Consider the following 16757-nt stretch of genomic DNA (forward strand, 5'->3'; position numbering starts at 1 on the left):
CTCATCTTTAACCCATTGTTTATCCTATTTTGACCAAACACTGGATGGAAAAAATGCAGCATTTTAAGATTTTCTAGAAGTCAAAAGAGAATTTTGACATTTTTCTTACCAACATATTTCTTGCAGAAACCCCCCTTTTTTGTAGCCAAACAATATAAACTAATAATCCAAATGCTGCATATTTAAACACCACCACTTTAAGATCTCCCATAACCCTTGAAGAGAGGGTCTGTCCCTATAGTCTGTGCTGTTTTTCTTTATATAGGAAGTTGTCTGCCAAAGATCCAAAAAGAAAACAAACAAGCAAGATTCTAGAAGTTTTAAATATTAATTTTAATTCTCAAAATGTCTTGCAATAGCTTTACATTGCTGTGTCGTCAACATCTTTGAACATCAGTAGCAACATCCTGCCAACTTTGTACGATACTTTATTTGCATACTTCAATCATTCCAGTCAATATCTTAAGGTAAATAACATTATTACTCAGTATTATTCAAAGCTTGATCTGTATGTACAATTTGAGCGAAAAAAATCTGATAATGTCGCCTCTCTTCATCTACTTGAACTATGGAAAATAATTCCACATTCCTGAGCCACAGTGTTAAGCCAAATATCTAATCCCAAATTCTGATTGGTAACCTTATTCCTCCAGTCTTTTTAAAAATGAGAAAATAAACATACCAGTGGAATGAGCTGTAAAGAATACAGTTACACAAAGCAGGTTTTTCACCAATTGGCTGCAAAGACTGCTTTACTCTATCCAGAGGACAAGATGAAAAGTTTTGCCCACATTGTCTTAACTGAATCTATCCAGTTTAAAAAAAAAAACAGTTCCCTGTTCTCCTCCAGGTCATTTCCTAAGGCTTCTTGTGGCCTCCAGGTCTGTAGCAGGTAGAGAATGTGATAGAGCCTGTGCAAAAGTCAGTGCTCAGCTCCATAAACCCATTTTCACTTTCCAGTGTCTTTAAGAATGAGGCAGGTTCATGCGATCCTCAATCAGTGTGTTGTCTGCACCCTGCGTCTCTATGCACTGCCGCACCGTAGCCAGCACTCCGTTGAGACGCCGGTCGAGTGCGGCGAGGTGCGGCCCCGTCAGCACAGGAAATGCGGGATCGTGGGCGGTGGCCTGACGCATCGCTGAGCTCAAAACTCCACCTTTCAGTAAGGACAGTCTGTTCCAGGTAGAGATACGAACCCTGTTTGATCCAAATAGAGAACAAAGTAATGTATCAGATCCTTTACAACTTTTTGCTCTGCTCATTCAAATGCTAGCAAATATTTGCAATAACAAATCAATAAAAATTAAAACAGACTTGAGTGAAGTGGGAAACAAAGCGGTCAATGGTAAGTTGTATTACATTGTTGCACAACGGTGGAACCCATGCACTTCTATTGTATAGACACAAAACTTTATTTAATTTAAGTCAACGGGTACCACCATTGCTTTTTCAAAAAAATCTTCTTTTGTATTCTGCAGAGGAAAGTCATATAGTTTTGAAATGACAAGAGGGTGAGTAAATTATAACAGTATTTCCATTGTACCAAACTATAACTTTAGTTTGGCTTGAAAGAAATAAACTATGTGTGTATGTTTACACTTACATGCAGCACTGATAAAGGGGTGCCAGAATACTCCTCTCATCCATAGCTGGGTTTCCAAAACTGCAGGTGGAAAAAACACAAAGGCCATTTTGAACATGTCAAAGATGTTCTTAACTGTCTTCTCTAGACCATGGTTCCTTATGGTGAAGCTTAACAGTAAAATAATGTAGTAACAAGTTTCATTTGACTTTTCTTATGAGCCTGTTCATCTCTACCTTTTAGCGTTATCCAGAAGAATCAACATGCTGGCTCCACCGTCATCCTGGAAACTCTCGTAGTGATGTCGATCAGCATTTCCGATAAGGTAATCAAAGATGGCTGTGTCGATGACATCCAGGAGCCGTGGGCCGGCATCGTAAGGAGGCATTTTCTTCACAGCCTCGCAGTAGCTTTCATCATACTCCCACCTACAACACAGAAATACATAGCCATCGATCAAGACAATCAATAGCAACAGACACCCCTAGTAGAACATGATGATTCACTGATTCCAAAAGGGTTTGGATGGATTGAACATTTTTCTTCAGCATTTCAGAGAAAATATCATCATCTCACTGTGGATATGTAATATACAGGTTAGCAAACCTCCTACTGTAGAATATAACAGCTATTAGCCAAGCCTGTGTGTACAAGTAATCTATTAGCATTTTTGTGTGCTTTACAATTAATATTTATACACACATACAACAGCTTTGTACTGAAAAAGATATATGTATTATTAAAATGCATGTCAGATTAACCGAAGCCACAATGATTGTCTCTTCAACACACATTTTCCATGACACACGCTAATTATTCATACTCTCACTTAAGTTTCCAAAATACTATTTAGCCTCTTACCCACATGACCAAAACGACACAATTGGGTTATACTGGACTTTTATACAAATTATCTGATATGTTCCATCCCAAAATAATGCTGTTTTCTTTGATACTGTAATGTCTGGCTCAGTTTATAAGAACGGAAACTTTGAGTATAATATGGAAAAATTATGTAGTTAGATTTGGCGGTATGCAGATGTGTCATCTATCTTTTAGTGGCTTTATCGCTTTCATTGTTCCACAAAAATCTGATTCTTCACAAACATTTTTTTCTGCTGTGCTGGTTGAAAGTCTCTTTACATCCTGATAGCAATTACCAAGTAAAGTCATCTAAACATGTTCCGAATTAAAATAAATATCTTTGGTCTGAGTGCTGAGTGTCACATGACTGTCAAACTCTGTATCTGCATATCTTTTGTAGTAGGGTTGGCTTTGAAGAGTGCTTTGAAGGGAGGGTGGGACTGTACGCCGTAAGCTAGCTTGTTAAGGTTGGCCTCTATTATGTATCCTACCCTACCTTAGTTAAAATAAGCATTGGAATTTAAGTGAAAAACCAATGGAATTTAGTGTTAGTTAACCCAGTGCGCTTAGCATCGGACCGCACCTTTAAGCATAATTGTTATTTCATGCTTTCTTAGTTGTTTACACTCTTAAAGGGTTTGTATCGTGTTGAACATGGTCCAAGTGTTAAAAAAGTTGTTGTATGTATAACGTAGTATTTATGTGCCAAATACACTCTTTCATTTCCATAAGAGTTTCGTAAAGTTTTTTTCCGAACATGGTTCTTTGTTACATAACGAAGTTATTTGCCTTATTTCTTTTATGGGCAATTCACCAGGAACAGCGCACGTGCACACATCAACCAGAGCGCGAAAAAGAGCACGCCCCTCAAGGTGCTTCATGTTTGTTTTATTCGTTGCATTTTGGTGAGAATGCTTTGTAAAGAAGCCGACGCTGGATTTGCAAATCGTTTGGAGTGGTCCCAGCCCTTAAAGATGCCGGTCATGAAACGCAGGCATTTGGTGAAACTGTGTCAAATGTCTGTTTTGTTGGCAATCAGCGCATACGTGCATAATGTAAACAACACAAATGTAAAGTAAATCCACACTTATTCAGGGATAATGCGATGAAGTATTGCGTGATTTTTGCGTGAAAACTATCGCAACTTCCTGTTATTACTTTTGCTTTAGTGTATTCGTTCTATTGGCATTATTTGTATTTGTATCAGTTGTGGCCTGGGGGTTAGAGAGTAGGGCTTGTGATCAGAAGGTTGCTGGTTCAAATCTCAGTGCCAGCAGGTCATGACTGAAGTGCCCTTGAGCAAGGCACCTTACCCCTGATTGCTCTGCAGTAATGAGTCACTTCAAAAAAACTACTTGTAAGTCGCTTTGGATAAAAGCGTCTGCCAAATGAATAAATGTAAATGTTTGCACAAGGAGTGTTACAACTGCCGGAGCTCCACTTGGAGATGTGGTCTCACCATTATCAAGTCCATAAGATATAAATAACTTGAAACAGTTTTGGGGTAAAAGTACTTTCATACCCAATACGTTTGCACAGTATTGTTCTCAAACTTCTTTTTTTTTTTTAAAACAGCAGTTGTAGTATCCAGCCCTGCAAAACAAGTCAATTTGGTCGCGTCACATAGCTAACCCTGGTAATGAATGAAACCTGGACAAAAGGAAAATTACCACTCCCTCTTAAGAAATGGCTTCAGCTATTCTAATAGTTCCATTGAAGACAAATTGATTAATCACAACAACAAAAAACGCTTTACTAGCTATGGTGTGAAAAACTTGTCAGGTCGCACAAAGCTCAAATTAGTAAAGGGAGGAGCAACAATCTAAAAATAAGCATGATTATTAAAGGTGTGTCCATATATTTCCTTATATTTCACAAAGTTAATTATGTAGGAAATTGACTTTCCTTGTAAACGTTAGTCTGCCAAAACTATGAACACAAACCAAATTCAGCATATCGTATTCTGTAGTTAGACACTATATAGGTTTGGGGGAAAAAACAGAGCCTCATTTCAGGAAATATGTCTTTGCTGTTTGTAAAATCTGTAAGCCACAACCCAGACATTCAGTTTTCTATGCTGTGATTTTAATCACCAGTTACTGTACGGAGTTGAAGATATACTGCACCGCCATGCCATTTACACTGTAAAACCTTTGTGCTTGCTACCTCAAATAAATGTCACTCAGTGAAAGTCCCTAAGAGCAACACAGAAAGAATGAGATTTCAGACTGAAGCTCTTCAAAAATAGCAACCAGTACCTCTATACTCATTCCAGTCACAAATTAAAATATATTGAGAGGGGAGAGTACAACAAACGAAAGAAAGAAAGAGACAACAAACATTTTTGAGTACCTGGCAAGTTTGCCCTCTCGATATGTGCGTCCCCACGGGTGTCTGTGTTTCTGTAGAGGCCAGACGTCCGGCAGCCACAAAGTTATCGATCCCTCCATCACATCTCCCTCTGCACATGCAGGTTCAGTCTCACGACAGTAATAACACTTCCCATAGAAACATGTATTGTTTCCTGCAGACAGAGAGATTAGCATCAATTACCATTGATAATGCTGCTTAGTGTGTGGAAGGCACGGTGTTATTTTTGAATGAATGAGAGGATCATTCTGGAAGCAGTTGATTATGCAAAGTGCCGCAACATATTTCATACAAAAATGGTTGTGTTAATTCACCAATAAAACAATAGTTTGGATTAATGACAATTAATTTTTTATGAAAATGAGGCTGTGATGGATAGTCGGTCCAATGGTTTGTACTTTTATAAGTTCCTTCTTCATATATAATTTTGACAGCCCTTGCTTTCTGGAGTTTGTTGTCATGTTTGTTTTATATAAGAGAGACGTTTTCACAGTTTAAAGTCAGTGACATTAAATGTGCTGTCGTGTATGTTCTTAAGTGGGGAATTTGTCTTGAAGGAAAAACAAACATGAGCGATTGTGTGCCTTTATGGGGTCCTAAAAGCTAAATGCTCTACCATGACAACTTCAAAGATAACACCAGAGGCTCACAAGGAAGAAAGAGGGGGACTGACAGAGTGAGATGAGACCCCTTTTCCAACTAAATGGAACTGGTTCACGTGTTCTCCGAACAAGCCTAACTTGAGAACCTTCTTTTATTTTTCAACCCCAATTTTTTGGTCGAGCACACATTTGAGGTTGATTAAGGGGTGGTTTCCGGGACTGGGATTGAACCAGGATTTGGAATAAATTTTATTAGAATATTTAAGTCGTTTTAACCTTACCAAAAACATTACATGTGTGCAATTTGAGACAGCACAAAGGCACTGATGTATTTTGAGATACGCCAGTACAGACGTTTATTTTTGTCTAGGACTAGTCTAAAACCCGTCCGTGAAACCACCCGTATATGTTTCATATTTCAACACTTGTGCCATTTTAATGAACAAAGCCACCCTTTCTGTTCCAGACATGGCACATCTTGTCAGTGGAAAACAGGTGTAAAAGCAATAAAAAGAAAAGAAGATGAAAAATGCAAAGCAAAGCGGGGATTTCATTTCAAGAAATAAATGAAAGGGTAAAACTAACCGTGCATGAGAAAAGTGCTTAGCAGTTGGTCAGTGGCTACTGGCTTTATTTCTGTGCGCAGATTTATAAACCTCCCCACCACCAGCGGTGCTCTTCTGTAACCCAGAATCCTGCAAGAGATCAAAGAGCTCATGACACAACATGACAGACCAGTATTGTTTTTCAGCATAGGAATACATTTCGATAACAAGTTTTTTGTGTGGACAACATGCATTTGTTTTAGGGATAAACAATTATTTAAATATTATAATTTGTACATTACAATTTATTGTATAGGGTGGTTTTGTTTTCCTGGCCGATATGGCAGCCCTCTTAAAAGTATATTAACAAAATGTTTGACCAGTTATGTGATCAACATGTCAGTCCCAATGAGGTGACCTGCTCCGTGTAAAATACTCATGTTGTGCCCGACATAAGCTTTCAATAAACACAATTTTTTATTACAGATTTCAATACAAGAGACGTATCTACAACCATTATGTAAAAATCCTGTTGCCCTAGTTAGTGTGTGAGAGTTACCTGTCCAGGTGAAAAGCAGCGATTTCTGCATTATGCCGATCATACCCAGCATACGGCTCTCCCTCAACCACGTAGTCCCTGTTGTACCTGATCACACAATAAAGAAAATACATCCATATTAGAAAGAAGCAAACAAAAAACATGAGCAGACAAATGTTACACAATAAAGAGATGCAATGTATCGTGCAACACACAACGGTTTCTTAGAAATATGTTAAATTGGCTGTGATTATCACTTGATTTTTACCTTAATAGTGGACAGACAACAAGGCCAAAAATCAGTTTCATAGAAGTCCCCCTCTATATTGCTGTTTGTTTCAATGTGATGCAACTATATGCCAATTTGTATTTATATTGTTAATTTTGGACCATACTTGCAGAAATTTGATTTCTTTAGTATTAGTGCTGTCAAACGATTATTCGTGATTATTCACAGAATAAAAGTTGGTGTTGATATTATATATGTCTGTGCACTGTGAAAATATATTTTGTATTTGTAAACACAACTGTGTATATTTAAGTAAAATATAAAATGTAATAAAAAGATAAATATAACTAAATACATGTAAATATATCCTAAATATGTTTACATGTATGTGTTTATAAATACAGTTAACATGCACAGACAAATATTATGCCCTAGTTAAGTAGATTCATCAGTCACTCTCAATCTAACATGCACTTTTTTTACATTTTATTCTGCTGAATTAGATATATCAAAACACATCATCTATCCTAACATCAATAACATCATCCATCCTGGCCGTGTATTATATTAGAGCACATTCTTTCCTTTACATTTTCTCACAAATGGAAGTTTTGGAGGATAAGGAATTAAATGTATGGTTCCAAATAGCAGCGTCTGTGCACGAAGGCAGCCCAGAAACGGAAGTCTATTTGAATTATAATCAGAGAGCGACTTTGTATTAGTTAATCACATATTTAAAAACTACAATTCTAATTTCTCGCTAGAAATGCAATCATGCAAACTTGTTGAAAGGGAAAGTTGAATGTACATTTATACAAAACTATGCACCAACGGGTGTTTCGGCCGCCATTACATTTTTTCAAGCTTGAGCCTTGTCGACCAATCACGTTCCTCACATGTTGTTATGGAAACGACAGGTCTCTGATATTGGTAAGCTGTGAAAAAGGAGCTTGATGTAGGGTGTTTTTTCTGAAAAGTTGAACTTTTACCTAATAAGCGCGCTCCGGATGTTTTTTTGAAAACACGGTTTATTCTATAGACTAAACAGACGCTATCAGCTAAAAAAAGAATTCAAGTCTGAACACGGCCTAAATCACCATCAACACGCATAACTAACAGCAACTAAGACAACTGAGATTTCTTATTAATATGCTTCATTCTCTGTATCACTCATTTGCTTTTTCACTCTATAATCACTCACTCTTCCCCTCACGCTCTCAAAATCACTCACTCGTTTCCTTTTAACTGAACTCACATTCTCATTACTTTCTCTATTGTTCCGCACTTTAATCACCCTTCTCACCTCTTGGGTTTGAATACCACTTTCTGTCCTCCATCAAGCACCAGCAGGGCTTTAAGCTGGGTGCCTTTATAGCCCACGTCCGCCCTCTCCACCCGGGCAGTGGCCAGAGCATTCAACACTGCGGCTAGCTCCGGTGTTTCGTCCGGGTCCACCTCTCGTGGACCGACCCACTGTGCTGCCACTTCCCAGGGTGACTGCAAAGTGTGTGTGAGGCGAGCTCCTTTGGCCAGGGCCAGGTTGGCCTCCATCTTACGGAAGGCACGGAGGTCGCGGCGACTGGCGGCTGATCCCTCGCCCCCATCCAGAAGAAAAACCTTAGCCAGGCCGAGGAGAAAAAGCACAGCGCATAGCACCACCACACGCTGCTTTAGCTTCATCACCTCCCACAGCCAGACGCCCGCCGGGGGTCCACCACCACGCCTGAGTCTGCCGGAGAATGCACTCTCACGCCTGGGGCATGGCACTGCCCGTCGTCTGCCCAGCACCACCACAGGACAGGAGGGGTTTAAACCACCGAAGTGTGATTTGGATGACACCTCCTGGGAGAAAAGGAAGATGTGAGACAAAAAAAGGATACAGAGAGAGGGAGCATGTTTTTTTCAAGTGCAAGTGCTATGATTTATATAGTTTGAATGCCTTGAGTCAACACAAGCAGACATTACTTTGACAGAGACCGAAAAATCTGAGCACTTCAGATAAGAGCTCTCATTGATGTAGGAGATGTATCAGACCAACCCTGTTTGTGCTACTGCATAAATTTACCCCATTCTGATATAAATACTTAGTCTATTCATCTTAAAGAAAGGAATTGAAACACATCTGGGATGGCATGAGGGTGAGTAAATGCTATATAGATAAATCTTTTAAAGGCAGGGTTGGAATTTTTTCAAATACGCTTTAGAAAACTGAGTCGGGCCGAGTACCAAAACAAACTTGTAGACAATCAGCAGTGAGGGGCATGTCCACTCATGTTGATGGAGGGAAGAGAGCAAGACTGTACACAAAGAGCGATGTCTTCTTTATTACATAAAAGTAAAGGGTCTGTGGATTTTAAGGATAAAAAGATGGATAAAAGTCAGGCAGGAGCTAGGACCTGTTGGACCGAGGAGGTTGCTTTGATTCGGATCAGCATGTGAGTAACATTGGTTTTGCTGTTTGTCAGGACCAAGATATGTTACTGTTGTTGTAATATTAGCTGTGTAATGGAGCAGTTTTGAACATCATTGTTTATCTGGAACCAGTGTGCTGCTTGTATATATTTGTGACGTCTTTGCTTGTTTTTTCATTTCCGTTACTATTTGTGTGGTATGATAAAGTTAAACATTTCATGCCTGCGCTGCAGTTGCACTGTACGTTTGAGATCGGCGCAATGCAGGAAGAGGCATGCTCAGTTTGCGTAGTAGTGTGTTTGTTGTATTGTCAAATTAATATAACGACCAGAGTTTTCAGAAATCGCTTATGGCACCTTTACCATGACAACCTCTAACACACTAACCATATCAGATTCCCTTAAGGCAGGGGTTCCCAAACTTCTCAGCCCGCGACCCCCAAAATAACTAAATAACAAATAACAAAAGGATTTCTGGAAATCATCTTGTGACCCCGCCCTCGCAGCCTTGCCTTGTTGTGTACAGGGTGGAGTCAACACCTGCCTGTTTAGGTGTGTCTTTGTCTCAGCTGTCTGCTACTGTCTGATCAAGATGGAGGAGTCCTCTACTCATTCGTTTCTGTTGCATCTCTCAGCAGTCTTGATCTCCTTGAGAAAGTATAAAAAAGAACAACATTTAGAACATCAACAATAAGACCTCAATTGAATTGATGGCACATGAGATTATGCAGTTATGACACACAGTAGGTATATAAGAGAACATTCACTTGTACAGATGCACACACATGCTTTATCACTCTGATTCAATTTCACACTAAATGGTTAAATTTTAAGAAGGGATTTGAATGCTAATCTGGTTTGTGACTCTCCAGACCCATATCAACATAAATTTATGATTTGTACACACACACACACACACACACGATTCATATTCAGCAGGAAGAAGAAAACCTCTGATGATATATGTAACTCGTCGTGGCAACGATCAATATGAACACCTATAAATCGTTCATGACAGATCTATACCATCACATGGTCACAATTCAGAAGAAAGAAACTCACAGTCAGTAGCAGCATTCAGACTTACAGAAAATACAATGCTGTGCCCTGAACCCCAGCAAACACTGCCTAAATAATCAACCCTTCCTTATCTGAGCCTGGGGCTTATCTGTGTTTGAGAGCTCTGCCACTCCAAAGACTTCAACTAAACACACACATTTATACTGCAGGGCAGAGCTCAACAATATTGTCTTTCTACAGGCCCAGTCAAACTTGAATTTCAGACATTCATTTGCTCCACCAATATTTTCAGGCACTGGTTTAAAACAGGAACACACCGTCTGAATATACTTCATAGCTAGAGTTGGGCATTGTTCGAATTAGATCAATTCCAAAGCACTGTTTTGTGTATTTCTACACAAAATACTTTAATAAAACTATGGTAAATGTGTGGTTATTGTGCTTTATAAGAAAACAAATTGTTAAGCTAAAACTCCTAGGGTTAAAATATGGTTTATTTGCGTAAGGGCTTTTATTAAGATATTATCAGATCACAAGTTAACGTGTGTACATTTCTGAAAATGTGCACACAGGAACTAATAAGAGCAATTTTACAACAATTTTAAACCCAAAATTCCTTTCCTAACCTTCCGATTCCGATTGAAGAACTGGAACTGATTTTAAATTCCCAACCTATTTATAGGACTGCATATAAACACATAGAGCCTTTATTCCTAACATTCACATAAAGCAGAATGCACAAAAATACTCACAATCCAACATTAAACAAATCACAAAAAAGCTAAATATCCGTGTTTGTATAAGTATGAGTATGATCCAAAAACGCAAGACCTTGTGACAATGCAGTGATGTCCAGACACTGGAAGCAATCTCTCTATCAACTAATGTTAGCTGGAAACTCACAGTGGCCACAGGCCATCTCTACTGTCCAGTCAACCATCATTTTCGGTTCTCCAATATGTAGTACGTGGAATGAGCCCACACGTGATACTTGATGTAGGCAAATGTTTGCCAGAGATCCCTAGAAATTATTAATGTAATGAATTTACATGGCTAGAACTAAGCCATGCTGGACATTATTGATCAAAGTTGTCTGCCTTTATCGAGACCAAATAGGTGTCCCTAGACCAAAAATCACAAAATAGATGCTTGTTAAAAACCAAACCTACCTTGCAAATGAACTTGTACAATCTATAGGAATTCCTCCACCGATATAATTTAAGATCACAATTACAATCTTCAAATAAGACCAGACTAAGGTTTTTGGCATGGCAACACCCACCTCGCAAACGTTGTAAAAATAAATCTTCTAAAACAGATGACACGTAATTCATCAATAGCAGCTGAGTGTACAGAACATGCCCAGGTGAGCTACCTTGGATTTATGCTGGAAAGCATTTGACTGGGTGGACTGCATACAGCATATCCTGTCCACGCAAGCACCAATGATGCACAATAAAACCATTCATAGGGATTCTAGCTGCACGGCATATATGGTTTTAACCACACATACAGTAGTAGATGTGAGACAAGTGATAAAAACGCGCAAGCACCGAATTATATGTAAAAGCCGGAAACCTTTTAGATTTAAGAAAACCCATAAGATGCCTATAGACGGACTTGTACCACTGCTGTCAAAAGCATACAAGCGTTTAAACACACGTTACAACTAACATTTATTTCTACGTATGCAAACACATTTACACAGTTTGTTTAAGATCTTACACCTGTGCGCTTTTCTCGTGAAAAGTATATTTACATATTAAAATTAAACCCCACGCTGTATTTTAAAAGCAAGAGCGGCTAGCACAGGTTAGCCTGCTAGCCTATGTGGACCGTTTCAACCCGATTCCCTCATATTACGATAACAATTAAACCGACTATCACGCATCTCGCTAAATGCTGAATCTCTGTGTATGAGTGACTGTCTGTGATGTTAGTGATGTCGAAGCTTTTAGTCACAGCGCGGCTAACAAGCTAGCAGTGAAACCGTGACATTTAAAGGTATCGACTCACCGTCGCGCGGCCGACAAACATTTCAAAAGAAAAAATCCCAACGCGCTGAAGACACGATTATCGTCAATATACAGCTGCCTGTCATTCGGATTTCTTTCATTATATCATTCGCACTGTGCTCTTCCTGAATCGGTGGCTGTGCACTTGGGTTTACATTGACACCAGCGAGCCCCTCCGCGTCTTAAAGGAATAGTTCACGTCACGTTTGTTTAAACATGTATTTAATTAAAATTAGATTGTACGGACAAACAATGCGATGAAAACGTTCCTGAAGCTAAGTAGAGTACTAATGCCAAATGTATAGGTGTTGGAGCACAAACGAATTAAATTGGTTAGACTAGACACTATATAAGTTACTTTAAATAAAAGCGTCTGCCAAATGCATTGTTTTTAACGAATAATGACAAGGCAGTCTCACTTTTAATGTGTTTCAGAAGAAAGTCGGCCCGAAAGATGAATTTTCGTGATATATGTTGTAAATTATCGCAAAAAGTGAACATGATCTGAAAGTATGCATATATATCTATACTGCACAGTATTGTAGAGTATGTAGTTCTGACTGTGTGGTGATATAACGCTTGTGAACAGCAGGGGGAGGTGTCAAACAACACGTAGCTCCAGCACGTTCATTTAAAACCGCAATGAATTTATAACATGTTTGTACGCGCACATTTGCAAATGAGCAACAGGATCTTCAGTAATACATTTTAGAACATTCTTACTAGGATCTAGGGAATAGAAAGAATCATTACTTTTCACAGAAAAGATCCCCGGGGCCTTGTTGACCCCTTGTGATGCGTTTTATCATTCTGATCACAATTGAATGATACTACATGGCATATATTTCGTAAAATATTTGTCAAAAAATATAGATTTATGTTGTTTTGAATGAAATAATTATTAATTAAGTCTACAAAACGTTCATCTAAATAGCAGTGCACGTTTTTTACTAAGGAAAATAAGAAATGAATTCTAAACCTAGAGAAAGGAAGGGGTTAAACTCGCTGGTATGGAAGATGTCAGCAAACGTATGCCCACAGTGATCGGGTGATTTTTTTTGCCACATTGAAATCAATATTTGAAAATGTCAGCCTCTGCCTGCGTTTCTGCATCTTGTTACCAATAAGAAGATATGGAAGCAGGGTTTAAATTGACAGAATAATCACAGTACCCTCACGTTTATAACTTTTTAAAAGCTCATTGTCATGATTTCTTATACGTTTAAGTTTCATGGCAGATTGCAGTCTTGCAGCCATTTTTAGGAGTATTGCAATCCTTATAGTGACTATGAGCTGTCTTCCTTCTCTTATCACAGATTTAGCAGAAGATTGTAGTGTTTTGTGCAATAAATAAACACTTTAAATAACCTCAACAGCATTTTTGACAGTTGTGGGCAGCACATTCAATGGGTTCTATTCAGAGCATATATACTGCTCAGTGTGCAGAATATAGGCCTACATAATGCTCACAATTTGTTCATCACATTATATGTTAATATTTGAATTAGAACCGGTTTTCGGTTCCCAACCTACATATGACTTCATAAATCAGCCCTTCCCAAAGTCCGGACTCCGGAATTAGTTCCGGACCCGCCACGTTCCAAACAAACACGCTTACAGGCAGGCACGAGTATACACACGCGCGCATACAAGTGTAGGGTATGGGATCAGAATCCCGCCAAAAGCGTAAATAAAAAAATATAAAACCGTGAGTCAGAACTTTAAACGCATTTTAATTTATATTGCACAAATTAATACATTAATACAAAGTACCCATATCGCACAAAAAATAATGTTTTCCTGGGTTGTTTCACTCATTTTTGTGTTCTCTGATATTTTCTGCTTATAATTCTACGCAGACGTTATTTTTTCCCTAGCTTGTTTTTCCATGTTCTGAGCTTGCTTTTCCAAATGGTGCAGTTCGAGTTTCATGGTAATTAGGGCAGGCTTTAGCGTCACCATTGGTCCACTAGTTCTAGATTGACATCTCCTCCTCTAGCCAATCAATCAAAGAGGGTGTAAAGATTGTATTGGTTTAAATGTGTGATGTTGCTAGTTCATGAGAATGGTATTTTAATTTAGACGAGCACACCATGCAGCGTCTTTGTATTAGCCCCTATTGTAATATTGCTCCTGTATGACATATCCTACGGTGGCACACTAGTGCACAGCAAAACAAAATTAAAAAGAAAATATACGTTCACAACACAACGGAATAGAGCCACAACACAACGAAATTAAGCCACAACACAGGGAATAAAGCCACAACACAACGGAAATGCTCCCGACCACTAGTGGGCACCACAGTTCTTATAATTGTTCTATATTTTTAAGTGCACATTCAGTACTTCCGTGCTTGGTTCAGTGCAGACGGGGAGAGATCCGGTTATTGAAGCCGAGGAAAAGAGCACACAACTGCTTCAGACCAGTATACACATTAAGACATTAAATGACTGATGATGATACCCTCACGTTTATGGTGACAACTTTTTAAAAGCTAATTGTCATGATTTCTTATACGTTTAAGTTCCATGGCAGTCTTGCAGCCATTTTTAGGAGTATTGCGATGCTTATAGTGACTATGAGCTGTCTTCCTTCTCTTATCATAGATTTAGCAGAAGATTGCAGTGTTTTGTGCAATAAATAAACACTTAAAATAACGTCAACAGCATTTTTGACAGTTGTGGGCAGCACACATTCAATGGGTTCTATTCAGAGCATAATTTATACTGCTCACTGTGCAGAATATACATAATGCTCACAATTTGTTCACCACATTATATGTTAATATTTGAATAAGAACCGGTTTTCGGTTCCTAACCTACGACTTCATAAATCAGCCCTTCCCAAATCTCCGGACTCCGGAATTAGTTCCGGACCCGCCACGTTCCAAACAAACACGCTTGCAGGCAGGTAGGCAGGCACGCGTATACACAGACACGCGCGCGCGCGCCACACGCACATACAAGTGTGGGGTATGGGATCAGAATCCCGCCAAAAGTATTTCGGGCATATTTAAAATAAGCTTAAATTAAAGAATTTAAACCGTGAGTCAGAACTTTAAACACATTTTAAATTATATTGCACAAAAATAATACGTTAATACAAAGTTGCCCAAATCGCACACAAAATCGCACTGGACTTTCTGCTAAACCAAGAAATCTATTGATCCTTTTAATGATATAGATGAGCAAGCTTGGCATTTTATTCCCGCAATGCTCAATGCTCACGTTTTAAACACGTGGTTATACGTTAATTGATTTAGAGGCTATGCATGCATAGTAAATGTTAAGCCGTGTTTGTCATTTAAAAATATCTATATAATAATAACAACCCAATGCTAGCTTTTTCATTAGTATTTTAGTCACCTCTTCTGTAATTGTTCCTGTCTGTTCACAGTTTCAATTGCGTCTTATGTCAGTTGTAGGTGGCCATGATAAATATAAATTAAGGCAAATACAAATGGCATGGTAAATATAAATTATTTAACCAAAGGCTAAATAATGTAAACAAATTATAAATAAATGTGGACACAGCCATTTATTAAAATATACATAAATATACATACATTTCAGGCAGATTAGGGACCTTGAAAGACAGTCCAGAGACAACGGATTTTCACTATGAGTGACAGCAGCAGCGCAGCAACTCCACAGCTGCCAAGTCATTAGATTGTCATGACTAGCCAATCAAAATCAAGCATTCAAAAGTGCTGTGTAACAAGTCTCAAATTTGTTCATATGAGATTGTTCCTCAAGGGGTCGGGAGAATTTCTGTTGTGTTGTGACTCGATTCCGTTGTGTTGTGGCTTGATTGCGCTGTGAATTTATATTTGCTTTTTGAATTTCGTTTTGCTGTGCACTAGTGGGCCACTGTATGATGCAACTCAAAATGTTGCATTGGGAACAACTGCTTTCCTAGAGAAAAACATGTTACATGAATTATGCAAAGCAAAACTACGAATTAATATATTTAGAATGGGTTTGAAAACATTTTTTTCGATTGGGACAACTTTGTCTTTATGTATTAATTGTGTGCAATAACCATTAAAATGTGTTTAAAGTTCTGACTTAATTAATTTTTTCATCTATGCTTATTTTATTTTTTTATATTCCCGCAATACTTTTGGCGGGATTCTGATCCCATAATAGGGGACTGATCACGTAACAAGCGTTTATTGCTGTTAGACGCACATCGTTTGAATTGTTTTCAGTTGGCAGAGAGCGTTTAGCGCGCTGCATATGCGCCGTGCGTCTATAGTAGTGTTCACAGACTTCTTCAGGTTAATCGCGTAAATAAAATGTTGCCGTTACAGCCCCGCGAGTGCGTGATTTTGCTTTGCTGACGCAGCTCGTCTTTCTCTTGGTCTATCTGTACAGCGACCGGCAGAAAGTAAAACGTATTCAAACAACCGAACAAAACGGCGTTTCCAAAACTCTGTCACTTTTACAGACTGCCTGAAAATGGATGTAGTTTGTCTGTTAATATTTGCATAGTTTGTTTCTCAGACGGACATTTGTAAAAGTTACATTGATGAACTATTTCATAAACAGAAAATATGTAAATGAGAGCGTTTTTTGC

General features: G+C 38.6%; 1 protein-coding gene across 6 annotated transcripts; it reads right to left on the bottom strand.

Moving 5' to 3' along the window:
• Window positions 1-311: 311 nt before the first annotated feature.
• Window positions 312-15819, bottom strand: fam20b (FAM20B glycosaminoglycan xylosylkinase). Of its 6 annotated transcripts, none has more exons than XM_079475132.1 (9): window positions 15745-15819; window positions 9682-9789; window positions 8034-8572; window positions 6523-6609; window positions 6004-6113; window positions 4799-4970; window positions 1819-2010; window positions 1604-1663; window positions 312-1197 (listed from the first exon to the last, which is right to left on the bottom strand). In XM_079475132.1, the coding sequence occupies exons 3-9, from the start codon at window positions 8408-8410 to the stop codon at window positions 966-968; spliced, it is 1230 nt and encodes a 409-aa protein (XP_079331258.1). In that variant the 5' UTR covers window positions 8411-8572; window positions 9682-9789; window positions 15745-15819; the 3' UTR covers window positions 312-965. The 6 variants fall into 6 exon arrangements, with proteins under 6 accessions (XP_079331258.1, XP_079331256.1, XP_079331255.1 ...); XM_079475130.1 differs by having other exon boundaries at window positions 9686-9789; window positions 15745-15817; XM_079475129.1 differs by lacking the exon at window positions 15745-15819 and adding an exon at window positions 12596-12761 and having other exon boundaries at window positions 9686-9789.
• Between the last annotated feature and the right edge of the window lie 938 nt (window positions 15820-16757).

Source organism: Barbatula barbatula (assembly GCF_947034865.1).
Source record: "Barbatula barbatula genome assembly, chromosome: 15".
Lineage (NCBI taxonomy): Eukaryota > Metazoa > Chordata > Actinopteri > Cypriniformes > Nemacheilidae > Barbatula > Barbatula barbatula.